The sequence below is a fragment of the Amborella trichopoda genome, chromosome 9 (genome assembly GCF_054954075.1).
Source record: "Amborella trichopoda isolate Santa Cruz 75 chromosome 9, AtrichopodaSantaCruz75HAP2 v2.0, whole genome shotgun sequence".
In the NCBI taxonomy this organism is placed as follows: Eukaryota; Viridiplantae; Streptophyta; class Magnoliopsida; order Amborellales; family Amborellaceae; genus Amborella; species Amborella trichopoda.
In genome coordinates this window covers 4224387-4239181 of record NC_142344.1, presented here as the reverse complement: position 1 = coordinate 4239181, position 14795 = coordinate 4224387, and the positions used below count along the sequence as shown (strand labels likewise).

The 14795-nt window shown below is 36.2% G+C and overlaps 1 protein-coding gene across 2 annotated transcripts; it reads left to right on the top strand.

The window, feature by feature from the left end:
• The first annotated feature begins 1554 nt into the window (after nucleotides 1–1554).
• On the top strand, nucleotides 1555–13012 carry LOC18445377 (phytoene synthase 2, chloroplastic). Of its 2 annotated transcripts, none has more exons than XM_011629187.3 (6): nucleotides 1555–2370; nucleotides 2907–2957; nucleotides 6861–7033; nucleotides 7453–7688; nucleotides 8668–8860; nucleotides 12679–13012. In XM_011629187.3, the coding sequence occupies exons 1-6, from the start codon at nucleotides 1968–1970 to the stop codon at nucleotides 12865–12867; spliced, it is 1245 nt and encodes a 414-aa protein (XP_011627489.1). In that variant the 5' UTR covers nucleotides 1555–1967; the 3' UTR covers nucleotides 12868–13012. The 2 variants fall into 2 exon arrangements, with proteins under 2 accessions (XP_011627489.1, XP_088703334.1); XM_088847208.1 differs by having other exon boundaries at nucleotides 8668–9184.
• Nucleotides 13013–14795: the final 1783 nt, after the last annotated feature.

Genomic DNA, 14795 nt, shown 5'->3' with positions numbered 1-14795 from the left:
CATTAATTATCTTTTAACTATTAATATAATATCACTATTTGCTTATAGAAATATTCATTGTATCATTCTAAATAACAAAAAATACCTTTATTTGAAAAATTTTGTATTAGGTATACACCAGCAAGATTATTAACTTTTTAGTAAAAAGAAGTTACAATTCTTATTCAAATAAAACAATTCTAACCTATGAATTTAAAATCTAAGGGCCGGCATTAATTTCACCTCCTTGTATGGACTTCTTGAATTCTTTTCCTTTTTGAAATTGGAAATTTTAATGTCATGAACATAAATGAACCTTTCAATCTGAATGAGCATTTCTGCAGGATACGTACATGTACTTTACTAGTGTAATCCCGAGGCCTCACGTTAAGTACACTTTCCAATTTCCACGTAAAGCTCTCCTCCGTTTCACACTTGAAAGTTTCATGATCACTCCTTAACTTCCTACTCAGTCCACTAATTAGTGCCCAGACCGGCCCACTCCACTTTGATTAATTAAGACCGTTGCCGACCATGTACCAGTCTTCCCACACATGTACAACCAGTCCTGCACGTGTCAGTTCCGAGAGAAAAGAGACACGCGTCCGGTGATGAGGCAACCAGAGACTCCACATGACACCTGGCACGCGACCTGGGAATGCGGTCTTCCCGCCAAGTCATCGGGAAACAAGCCGGGCCACCACCACGCCGAACTTTGGACCATCAGGATATCGCCACGTGGCAGACTCTCCAAATTCCCACCACATCCTCACACTATCGGCCCGAATCTAAGATAAGCTTATTTCGCACTGGATTGGTTGACCTTTCCACTTGGCATTCTCCTATTGGTCCTCTGTATTCATGCACCTTCCCGCCCTGCAGTGGCGCGAAGGGAGAAGAGGGAGGTTTCTAGAGAGAGAGAGCAGACTGGGAGATGGTGTGAGTTTGGAGAGAGAAAGTAGAGTGAGAGACGCAAAGCTGGAAACTGGAGAGAGAGATAATGGGAGCGATGCAGAGAGAGGGAGGGGTGGTAGAGAGAGAGAGAGAGAGAAAGAGTTGCTGGCATGGAGTGAGAAAATGGTAGTGAGAGGGAGTGAGACGGGGTAGAGATACGAGAAGAGAGAGAAATAGTGGAGTGAGAGAGAGAGAGAGAGTGGAATACAGTCACTGTTGTACATGTGTGCCTGCTTTTAAGTATGAAGAGACATTGAAAGAGACAGAGAGAGGTTAGGGGAAGCAGGAGACAAGCATGTGGTCTGGGCTTCCTTTAAGAAGGTACAGAGGGAGTTGTAGAGAGAGAAAGAGAGGGAATTAATGGCAGAAACAGGGATGACAAGGAAACAAGCTGTCTCTGTGGATTGTGGTGTGGGCTTTCTCTAAAGTGCTGGGAAAGCTCCAAGAGTCTTTTCAGGGGAGGCCATTGCTATTCCTTTTTGGGGGTCACGATTCAGAAGAGGTTGACATGCAAGGGGGCAGTACTTTAATGGCGGTTTCTGCTTAGTGGTCGAGATTCAAAACAGGTTGCTTTTTTCTGTTACTTTTGGTATATGCCGTATATACTCCGAAGTTGAGCGGGTGGAGCAGAGAACCTCTGCTGTGTGCTGGAATAAACCTTACATTTCTCCTGTAGATTCATTGGCTAGAAAACCCCCATTTCCAGCTCATTTACTCCATTGCTTGTTGTAGAGAGAGAAAGGTATATTACAGGGAATTTCAAGTGGGTTTTGGGGCTTGGAATTCATATTCGAATACCAGAAGAGAGAGAGAGAGAGAGAGAGAGAGAGAGAGAGAGAGAGAGAGAGAGAGAGAGAGAGAGAGAGTCTCCATGTGGGTTCTTAGCGATTGAAGCTTTTGTGACCGGGAAACTTCAATTACAATGGGTTTTCATCGCCATTTGAACCAGGAAACCCACCTAACCTGATTCATTCATGCTTTTGAATTTAGAGAAGAAGAGATTTCTGGAGAATTAGGCTTCTTCACACTTCATAATGTCAATTACTTTACTGTGGGTTGTCTCACCCACTGAACATCCCAATAATCTAGGGTTTTCTAATTCAATTCAAGAGACAGGGCAAGTTTCATGGACTACAAAGACACTGTTAAAAAACGCAAGTCTTGGTTTCGATAAAAGGCTTCGACAAAAAAAGAATGGGTTCTCTGTTTATGCAAGCATGGTTGCTAGTCCACCTAAAGAAGCCGCCTTGTCATCAGAGAGAAAGGTCTATGATGTGGTGCTCAAGCAGGCTGCTCTAGTGAGAGAGCAGGTGAGATCAAAATCAGTGCTCGTTGTAAGGCCAGAAATGGTGGCTCATGGTAGTTTACAAGTGCTCAATGAAGCTTATGATAGATGTGGAGAAGTGTGTGCAGAATATGCAAAGACCTTTTACCTGGGTTAGCCTTCTTATCTTTTTTGTTTTGTTTTGTTTTTGTTTTTTTTTTGGTAATAACTTTTCGGAGTTTTCTTAATTATTGAATTGTTTTTCTTTTTTTTTTAAAAAAAAATATAGAAATTTGTTGATGGGAGGTAAAATTGTCGTAATAATTTTGTAAAATTAGTGTTATGGGTGGTGAATTTGGGGTCATATCTTGCTTGTTAAATTTGGGGTCATATCTTGCATTTCAGCTTGAGCCACATAATCCGAGTTCTACATTACTACTTGTTGGATCTTATGATTTAAGGATCAAATAAAGAAAAGGAGCTTTTGATTTCCCTACTTAGTGGTTTTCTGGTTATGTATATGTGAGTTTAAATTTTGGATTTTTCTCTTCTATCCATTTTCCATGTCTCGTTCGTTTATATTTGTTCTAGAAATGGGGATTATAAAGTGACTGAATTGCTGAAGCTTGAGTTGGTACTTCAGATTTGCATCTCAACGGATGGCACCTTGAAATTACGGTAATTTTGACTCAGTTGTTTATCTTTGCAGGCACTTTACTCATGACCCCTGAGAGGCGAAGAGCTATCTGGGCTATCTATGGTAATTACTTGAATCAGTTTATCTCAAAATCTAATTTGTAAGGCATCCTTTGGATTTTGCTTTCATCTAAAATGTGGGAAGAGAGTTAAAGAATGTGACAGACCAAAATGCCTCCTTTAAAATATTTTGCTCTGTTCAACACCAGGTTTCGGGAATCAATTTTGCAATTTTTGCTTAGGAGGATAAACTCTTTGTGGGCTTTGCCTTTATGTTCCTCTTTGCCTCAGGTGTAACATCACTACCTCATATTGTAGGATCCAAAACAAACGCACTAAGAGATCCCTTAGACTTTTGAATATAATTATTATTTTCCTTGAGCATTTCAGGTATTTTGGTGGAGAACTGAAAGAATTTCCTCAAGGAAATTTTGATCGAGAAGTAAAAGAATTTACCTAAGGAATCAGTGTCCTGTGATATATTTCTTGCTTATTCAACCCACTGTCAGATCCTTGTGGCTGTTGGTCTGAGCTCACAGTAGACCTTGGAACCTGTGGCAATGTAAATTGTTGCCTTACTAAAAGATCCGGGGGACCAGTTTCTTATTTATTTTTTCCCCTCCTTTTCTTCTGCCAAATAAAGCCTGAATGGCCAAATCCAGTAATTCAGGGAACATCTTTTGTATAGCTTGGAGTTCATCCGATTTTCCAAAAAATTATTCCAGAAAATAAATGAATGGATTAATCCTCATCTTTTAACATTACCTTGTTACTAGCCAATTGGCAGATTCTTGTATGTAACTTATTTAAATGGTGTCCTGTTTTCATCTTCTTTCATATAAGAGAGTCAACTTGTTGCTTTAAGAAGATTCTGTTTGTTTATTCTATCATGCAACTGATCTCCAATGTTGACCGAAGTATTATAGCCATGTCTCTCCCGTGATGTTGGATTTGTTGTTATCTGCTTTGAATGAAAAATAAAAGGATGTCATCCGCTATGAAAAATAGTGTGCCTTCTATAGCATTAATACATATATTTATTCATTGTTGACCTTGATGTTTACGCTGCCATAGCAGGAACTACGGTCTCTGCCATTGGAATCTAGCTTTAGTTTTGATGATGAACACTATTTTAGATACCCATATATCATAAGATGATGGACACTATTTTAGATACCCACATATCATACGGTCATCCGTCATTTTTGGCCTCTTTTTACAGGTAGTTATGAAAGTTTATTTTGTCATTTACTTCTTTAATATAGCATTGAAGTGTCATTGAAGTCATTGTGATGTCTTTTCCATGTTTCTATATACTTGGCTTCATCTGAATTATGATTTTCCTTACATTGTATTGAATAGTTCTATCCTCGAAACATTCATGTGTTAGTAATGCTTATCATAGGCTTTTGCAGAATGTGCACTAACTTTGGCTATGAACCCCTGGAGATTTGCTAGTGCTAAAATAATCTCATATTAGGATGTCCAAATTAATAGCATGTTTATAATTTCATATTGGCAAATATGCACACAGACATGAATATGTTCAAAATTATAATCTCTTACAAAGAAGAATGCTCCTTACGTGACCAAAATATCATTCTGCTGAAAACTAAATTAACCAAAATAAGTGCAAACTACAATAATTTGAGTGAGAAATTCTTCATGGCACTTTAAATTGATTGCTATAAAATTTCCAGAAATATGTTAGCTTTTTTAGATTAACTCTACTGGACTTAGCCTTTTCCGAAATCAGGACTTTTTTTATTCTCGACAATGCTGATTATGACAACCATCCTAAACGAAATTTGTAGAGACTATGTGAATAGGAGTGCAATTAAGTTGACTAAGATTATTTCTCTCTTGTGTTGAAGGCTAAGTCAGGAATATATTGTAATAAAAGCAACACGTATAGAAAATATCTCGTATCTTTATCATTCTTTAAGGATCAAAAGGACTTTTCATTGTTAATGGTATAGATACTGATATTTATTTTCTTCTTTTTCAAATTTGTTGTCCCCTTGGTGTCCAACAGTGGTTTCTTGATTTATTCTTATCTATTTGCACTTCTAATTATGGCAGGTTTTTGATTGATCATTTAAGCCTTTCCCTACTTTATCAAGCTTCTAATTATGGATTAGTATTTTTCTAGAAAACATTCTTGCTGTTTCCTGTCTTCCCGTGCTAGTGATAGTTGATAAAATCTACAAAAAAAAGCTCATGCCAACTCGGACTAGTATGATATATAAACCTTGTTGCATCTGGGCCAGTATATATGCACAAAAAAATGAAATTACCTCTTTTATTGTTGGATCCGTTCACTAGCACTTTTTTCTATACTAAGGTCTCTGTATCAAGGATTGACCTGATTTTCTTATTGTAAGATCTTTATTACTATCTTCTATCAGACCCTGAATGTCAGTGATTGAGTTTTTGCTTCTTGTTTTTTTGAGCTCTGATTTGACTAGTAGTTTGTTTTGGAGAGAGAGAGAGAGAGAGAGAGAGAGAGAGAGAGAGAGAGAGAGAGAGAGAGAGAGAGAGATTCTGATCTGAAACACTAACCTAGTTTATTAGGCTTTTCTCCAGATTTGGTTCTAATCATTTATTAATTATAGAGGGGACTGTGCTTAGTTTATGAACCTCTAGGTAGGAAGTCATGTGGGCATGTGGGATACGTGTATAGACCATTTCTCCATGCTGCCCAACCACCTCAACCATGTGGTATCCCTTACCCAATTGGATCTCGACACTTGGGAAAAACCCCCTACCCCCAGATATGTATTCCTCCCAGTTTATGTGATCCCCTAATAGGTAGGAAATATTCTCTGAAAAAAATTGGTATGTATACTCAATTAGTTTATGGAAAGTATGGTCCACTGGGGCCATAACTATGTAATGAAATGATGGATGGTGATGCAGAGAATATGGGATCCACTAGAACAGGTCATGATCCGATGATGATCTGACTCTTTACCACTGTCCACTCTCCGTTTTATTGGTCAGTGAGGACCACAGTGGTCTATGTTTTTCCATCGCCTGTTGGAATTGATTCTCGGAATATATAAAAAAGTCATCTGCTTGATGTGTCTGGGTAATAAAAAGAAGGTTCCTTCTTTAAATACCTGAAGTCCTGAAGTAAATCTTGATTTTGTTTAAGATCCAGTATTTCCTGTGTAAATTCGCATCTGAAGCTGATTTTAATGTTTTCCAGGACTATGCTTCCCTGTTAATGTTTGAGGGAGTGGATTTTGGGTTATAATGAGTTTATAAGTCAAGTTTTGAGCTGTAATTCCTCTGATAGGATGGGTCAAACTAATTCCAAGTGGAGTATTCTTTCCTGAAAATCTTCTGTATTTGAAGTTCATATGATGATCAATTGAATGCTTAATGTGAAACCCACATGGTTTCTATGAAGAATTTGCCCTTTCTGAGGGAAGCTTATAACATTGTAACAAATGCTGCACTGGGATTCTAAAAGACCTTTTACACCGGTCCTCTCTCTCTCTCTCTCTCTAATTTAGATTTTTACAGTCACAGATATGTTACTACCCCTATTTCAATTGGGCTGCATGACCAAATGAAAGAAACTTGCGTTTGGAATCTTGATGGTGACTTTCACCCAAAAAAGAATCTTGATGATGACTGTAAATATAATCTTGGCCGGAACTAGGTTCATTGCTCACTATATCAGAGAAGCAAAGAGCTCTCTAGGCGATCATAGGTGGGCCACCAAGATCATGAATTGATAAATATCCATGCTATGATTTATTCAATCATGATATCTTGCATGATTCATGCATTATTCACAACTCATGGTTCTAACACCTCTCTCTCTCTCTCTCTCCCCCTCTGGTGGCGAGCTGGGTTACACAGGATTTTTTCCGATGTTTAATTTTGGATTTTATGAGTTTTAATTATGCTTTTCTTCTGAAATTTCTAATCTTCTGATATTCAACCTTGTCTACAGTTTGGTGTAGAAGAACCGATGAGCTTGTAGATGGCCCAAATGCTTCCCATATAACACCTTCAGCTTTAGATAGATGGGAGATGAGGTTGCATGATCTCTTTCATGGCCGCCCTTATGATATGTTAGATGCAGCAGTATCTGATACTGTATCCAAGTTCCCTGTAGATATACAGGTGCATATCGTTTCTTTGTCTTTTAATACAGAAGGACAGGGATTAAGAGGTTTTTGAAATTTTGTTGAGATATCATATTTTTTAATAAAATTTCCTGTAATATTAAGAACCCAAAATGAATATATAATCTTAACAGGCTACTTTTGCAATTGTTTTTAATTTTTTTCTACACCATCCATTTATATCTCAATTTCCTAGAAAACTCACAGAAATAGCTTAAGGTTCTCCCTTAATTTTCCTAAAAAGCATTTTCCTTGAAATTTAAAAAAAAAATATAATGAAAAGCAATGCAACCATGCATGCCATGTAGGATGTACATACAATACTTATCTACATAAGCATATTTTCAACATTTACACAAAAGAAAAAGATATATTCCACATGTACTAGATAAAAGCTATTGTTCCGTTTTTTTCCAGCCATTTAAAGACATGATAGAAGGAATGAGGATGGACCTCAGGAAGTCAAGATATGCGAACTTTGATGAGCTCTATCTCTACTGTTACTATGTGGCTGGAACTGTTGGTTTGATGAGTGTGCCTGTTATGGGCATTGCATCCGACTCCTGTACAAAAACAGAGAACGTGTATAATGCAGCCTTGGCCTTGGGGATCGCGAATCAGCTCACTAACATCCTTAGGGACATCGGAGAAGAGTGAGTTAGAACAATTTCATTCAAACTATCTTGTTTGTTATTTTGTTGGGTTATTCATAAGAATTGAGGAGAGATTATACTGTGACCAATATGATGTTCGTAATTATACATCATATGACTGGTCGTTGGTAAGTCAAACAGTGATGGAGGGAGAGTGGGGTCCCACCCAAACATGTCATTAGTTCAGTTGTATGTCAATCGCGGTCCGAACATTGATTGCATGTTGATGACCCCTCTGACAATCTTGTTACCATGATCTAATATTGACTGGTTTGTCTAAAGGGGAAGCATATCGAATGAAGTATGTTATATGGTACTCCAAAAGGAATCCACTGTCCATTTTTTATTACCGATTTCGGAGACGAATTTTAGTGGGGCCCACAAGGACCTTCACCAATCTCCACTGTTCATCACTGGGAGTGCATAATGGATGCCCCTTGGTGTACTGTACTGCTATTCCATAATCCATTGGATCATGGTATGAACCATATGGTCCCGCAAAGAGGTATCCGTAGTCTGTTCTTAGTACCTAGGTGGAATGAGTGAGAGGGCTCCTTTAGAAAGAGTCTCTGCTTTAGTGCTTTCTGATATCATGAATTTGAGAATTGATTCCTTGTACACCATACACCATGGGACTATGGTACGCTTTCTCTTGGTAAAATTCCCCTGTGCTTTAAAGAATGTTATTTGTAGGAGTATGGTACATCGCCGTCTGACGATCGGTGGTAATAGGGTAAGTGGGACCCAACAAAACAATCGATGGCCAAAATGGGTGTCTCACTCACCCTCTCTCCATCACCATCCATCATTCGACATGCATGCGGTAATAACCCAAATGGGTATACTTTTTATCCTCAGGACCATAATACACGTTCCCTTTCTCAGGATCATAATACAGCATCCCTCTTCTTATATCGTAGAGAGAGAGAGAGAACGAGTATATCATAAACTAAAATTTGGGGAAATTTTTGAGTTTCAGTGCCAGGCGGGGGAGAATTTACCTACCACAGGACGAGCTTAAGCAGGCCGGGCTTTCGGAGGAGGACGTGTTTGCGGGGAAGGTGACAGAGAGGTGGAGGGAATTTATGAGATGGCAGATCAAGAGGGCAAGAATGTACTTTGATGAAGCCGAGAAGGGCGTGCCCGAGCTCAACCCAGAGAGCAGATGGCCGGTATCAAATTTTGGCTCTCATTTCTTTTCAATTTTTATGTTGAGAGAGATTCTTTTTTCAACGGTAAAGCATGCCATAATCCTCATAACTATGGAAAATCAATACTCACGAGGTTCATCATCCTCCAAAGCAATAGCAATAGCAATGATTGGGTGGCAATGGAAAGAGTTGGTGGAATGTACTCTTTACTGCATCACTGATGGAGATGACCCTTGGGAGTATGGATTTAGCATTTGGTCAAGAGGGACTCACGAAAGATACCCGAGAGTACTTAAGTCGGAAAAAAGATATGAACTCTGCGGTGTTAATTGTCAAACCAATAAGGTAAAAGGTTAGCTTTTTATTTAAGTCCAAAAAAACCTTCAAATTAATTGTCTCGATCTCAACAATTATCTCGATTTCAACAATTATGGATTTAAAATAAATAAATTTTAACCCTTAAAAATAGTGTATCTAATAAAATATTATTTAGACTTTCATTTTCAAATATTTGTTAATACACTCGATTTCCATCGTTATTAGAGCTTGAAATTTTATAATAAGGGTGGAACAGAAGAAATACTTTTTTAGCTGTCAAAAAGGTTTCTAACAATATCACGGCATTTTTCAGGGCGGTTTTTAGGTGTGGCTTTACTTTTCTTTTAGCATAAAACCACTATATTAGGACACCCAGGATTGTTGTTCCAAAGTAATTAAATAAGGAAAATGTGAAAATAAGGCCTAGGCCTTATGAATGCATTTCAAATCTAACCGAAAATTGTAGTTTTGGAGTCGAAAACTTTCAAATCGATCATCTCTTGACCAATATGAATATGAAAAAATTAGGTTTTTCAAGCCTTAAGATATATATATATATATATAAAATAAAGCATTGATCTAATGCAGCGGTTGTATTATAGTATAAGGCAACGACACTTCTAGAAAACCATGTTTCTGGTATTTGTATGACTTTAAATTTTGCACACTCTCTCTTCACTTCAATAATCAATTCCAAAAAAAAAAAAAAATTCAATTTGAACCTTAGATATGGTCAAAACAAGTCCCTTCCAAAAATGAATCTAGATCATTCATTTTGTGAATTTCAAGATCTTAGCTTTTATAAATTCAAAATAATTTTTTTCTTTTTTAACATTGTTCATTTAATGACAATAAAGCCATTCAAAAAAATTAGAAATGAAAAAATCCTTTTAAGGTCTAGATTTAAGCATCTCACCAAAATGAACGGCTTATATTAATTGGGTTAAAAAAAATACTTTCTAGGTTGTGTTTTCAATTTTTTTTTTTTTTTGATTGTTCATCAGAATGAAAAGAGTGAATATTCAAAAATTGGATCAAACAAATTACCATAAGATGGTTTTTTAAGGTTGTTGCATCATATTATTATACAACGGTTGCATGAAATCATTGTTCAATAGAATATATATATATATATATATATATAGAGTAATGATGTTATAGGACCCTCTCCCACCAATGTGTGTAGGACCTCAAAGGATCACCATTAAATTTAACACGAATCTCTAAAAAAGTTATCACATGAGTGTGTGATTGGATTTTTTTAGAAATTTGTTCCAAATTTAATGATAATCTTTTAGGGTCCTACCTACACACATGGGTGTGGGAGGGTCATTACTCCCCCCTCTCTCTCTCTCTCTCTCTCTCTGTATATATATAAATTGAATAGTGTTTTGAGGTGAGCTTTTAATTTTTTCATAATACTTGGCCTTGTTTTGAGGTGAGCTTTTAATTTTTTCATAATACTTGGCCTTATAGAGATCACATACCTTTAAAAAAAGTAATTATCGCAAATATACCTATCGTTTAGCTTAATTGAAAAAAAACCTCAACTTTCAAAACCTCATCTACACCCTCTTTTTTCATTTTTGGGTTTTTTTTTTATAAAAATATCCTTTACGGTAGTCGTTTTACCGTAATTCATATTAAGTTTTACGGTAATTAAAATACCGTAATATCTTGAAGTAGTGTTACAGTAATTAAAATACCGTAATAACTTGAAGTAGTTAAGTATGGTAATCGATAATATTTTCTTTACGATATTTTTTTTACCATAATGTTTTCATTTTATACAGTACTTTAACTACCGTAATGTTTAATTCATTTTATACGGCACTTTTAATCTCACTTACTCTTTTTCCTTTAACTTGCCCCCTACATCTCTCTCAATCCTCCCAACAAGCCATCTCTATCCTTTTCAACTCTTATGCCCGTCTTTATCTCTATTTCATCTCTATCTGCCTTAAACTTTCTCTTTTTCTCTTTGCCCTACTTTTTTATTAAATCTCTCTCTCACACGTAAAACCCCTATCTCTCTCTCACACGTAAAACCCCTATCTCTCTCAAGTTTTATCTCTCTCCTCCCCCTCACACGTAAAACCCCTATCTCTCTCAAGTTTTATCTCTCTCTCATCCCCCTCGTTGGTCCAGAAGGAAGCCATATACGGTAGAAAGAATGCCAAAGCCATACATGGTGCCTAATTACGGTATAAAGAATGCCGTAAAGAAAGAGAGAGAGATGAGACTTGGAAGAGAGGGGTTTTACGTGTGTGAGATATTTGTGAGAGAAAAGTGGCGTGGAGAGAAAGAAAGAAAGAAGGTTTAGGGTGGATGTAGATGAAATAGAGATAAGGACGGGAGGGAGAGTTGAAAGGCGTAGAGATGGTTTGTTGGGGGGATTGAGAGAGATAGAGGGGAAAGTTGAAAGAAAGAGGGGTACATGGGATTAAAAGTGCCGAATAAAATGAGTTAAACATTACGGTAGTTAAAGTATCGTATAAAATGGAAACATTATGGTAGAAAGAATGCCGTAAAGAAAATGTTATATATTACGGTTCTTAAAGTACTTTAATAGTGCTTCAAGTTATTTCAGTATTTTAATTACCATATTACTACTTCAAGTTATTACGGAATTTTAATTATTTTAAAATTTAATATAAATTACGATAAAACGACTTATGTGAAGGTCATTTTCGTTTAATATAAATTACGGTAAAATGACTTTCGTGAAGTTCATTTTCGTCTAAGAAAACTCGAAAATGAAAAAAAAGGGTGTAGGTGTGGTTTTTGAAAGATGGGTTTTTTTTTTTTCAATTAAGTTAAAATATAGGTATATTTGCGATAATTATCCATTAAAAAAAGTACTTATCAAAGAAAGCTTGTATAAGGTGTGACCTCAAAAAATTAAAGTAAGGTGCACTTTTAAATCTTGCGAAACGACACATTTTTTTGTGTAGAAAACCCTTATATTGACTTGAATATATTTCTACCCTTAATTATGAATTTTAAAGCTCTAAAGATGATGTAGATCAAGCAGATTTTTAAATGCTTATTATTATTTTTAAAAGAGACCGTTAAGACAATGTGTCACAATATGTGTTATTTTTAGGGAAAAATTTATATAGAGCGGAGGCTCTAAACAATCAAATTTGAGTCTCTCTCAAAAATTTCAGAGGTTGTCTTGATGCCCAAATATCTTTAAATTGATCATCTCGACATCAAGATGCATGGACATGAGAAAAAAATGGATTTCAAGTTTGAAAATAATATATGTTATTATTCATTTTTATAAATCTGTCGATGAGGCTCTAGTTTGATGGTTTAGAGCCTTACAAACTGGACCCTTAGTTTTAGGACAAGAAATCATTTATATCCACCAACATATTTGAAGGTGAGATGATGAATTGGAAAGAGAGAGAATGGAGATGATTAATGAGAGAGAGAGTGTCCAGATGATCAATTGGAAGAGAGAGAAAGAGAGGAAGGAGTTAGTGCTAACTGTATTGTGTGTTTTGGGATTATAGGTTTGGGCAGCATTGTTGATATACCGTCAGATTCTGGATGAGATTCAGGCCAACGACTACGATGTGTTTTCAAAGAGAGCCTATGTCAACAAGGCCAAGAAGCTGCTCTCTTTGCCCGTTTCTTACACTAGATCCATTCTTAAAACCTCCGCCTTGGCCCCTATAAAATACAAACAAATCCGATTGTAAATCTTTCACCGGGCTCTTCATGAAAAAAAAAAGATACATTATTTTATGTTTATCAACGATTAGGTTATTCAATGCCTAAGCGTTCTCCTTGTAATGTTCTTGTAGCTTGTAAAATTAATATGTTAATGGAAATGCAATTGATTAAGGGTGTGGTTTTAATAAGGTTGCAACCTTAAACCATAAGGCACCCTCAAATTTTATCATGACATATAATTTTGATGTAAAATATTCTTAAGATTATCTCAAAATCTATTTTCAAATCTAATTATAAAATTTTAAACTCCAAAAATGATAAAAATCAAGTAGATTTATAAATGTGTCAAAATCTTGAAAATGGACGGTTTAGATAATGTGCTATAAGATGCATTATTTTCAGGATTCGAAATCTTTTTTTTTTTTCATAGTCATATATCTATCATCTTGTGTCAAGATGATTCGAGGGTTTTTTAAAATTAAAAGAACTTTTACGAGGGCTTTTCAAAATGAAAAGAACCTTTACCGATGGATTTTTTAAGTCCATATGTAGTTCTACATTTAAAAAGTTCTCCCATTAATTAATATGAAGGTTCCTGTGTATATTGTAAGTTGAATAGATTAATGGAATGTGCAATTAATTAATTAATATGAAGACTTACGCAGCACTAGGAATGGGCTGACACAGCACTAGGAATGGTAAAGGTGATAGCAACACATTAGAAATGGGGTTAGGTCAAGGTGATAGCACCTAAGGTGACTCAACTATCGACTTCAGTTTCAGCTTCCATTCTTACTGAGATAGAAAGTAGGCATTTACTCGCCCAAAAAAAAGGCTCACACCACTCTCCCATGTTCCTCCTTTTCACTCTCTTTTTCCATCCACTTAATATTATTTCTAGGCAGTCAAATGTTATGAATGATTGTTTTTCACGAAAGATAAAATTTAATACTTCTAAAAAGTGATTGAAAAAATGTTGATTTGGATAGGAATCGTCCTTTTGGGTGCTTTGGAAAAGTTTCTCTGTCACGGTATTCAAAAATTGGAAAAGTAACTGATACAGCAGCCGGTTCAACTAGCTTAACTGGCCAGATCTTGGCAAGTCAAAACAATTAAGTGAAAAATTGAATTAAAATTTAGTGAAAAAATGAATTTTAAGAAATCGATTTGTGTTTAAAAGTATTTTTGAAATTTTATAAAAGAATGAGAAAAATGTAAAAATAAGTAGGGCCAAAACGCTTTCCAAACTGCCAAATATGAATTATAAATTATCCTTGTATCTGTTTTTCTGTAAATGTTTGATTGTCTTCGATTGCTGATAACTTTGAAAAGAATCATGACGAGTCCCTTGCAAAGAAAGCCCAGGTTTTTATTTTTTGAAGCCCCTTTAAAGCTTCTGAATTCTTTTTCACTGCATTTAACAATCCAACACTCCTTCAAAATATTGGGCAAAGGCAACCACAATGAATCAATCTTTGCAGTGCTCGCTCTCTCTCTCTCTCTGAAAGCCTCAAAACTTCTGCATCTCTCTCTAAAAGCCTCAAAAGTTATGCTTCTTTCTCTCTATAAAAGCCTCAAAAGATTTGCATCTTTCTCCCTTTTAAAGCTTCAAAAGTTCGGCATCTCAGTCGAGCATACCCACTAGTCCTGAAAAAATTGAAGGCACCTGCTTCTTCCTTTTGGTCCAGGCTTCGGGCGAGCTCGATCCGCATTTGGAGAGATCGGGACCTTCTTTCTCTATGGGAAGGGATTCATCTCCCATTTCAGCCATCATTCTGGTGCCGAAGCTAAAATCTTCACCTCACATAATTATCGCCACTACGTGGTATGGCTGCAAGATGAAAGCGTCAAGGGATAATAGCTAGTGAAACCACATATAACATAGAGAGATGTAAAATGATAAAACAAGTCATAATGGGTAAAGTAAATTCTGAAAATCTACTCATCAAAGCAA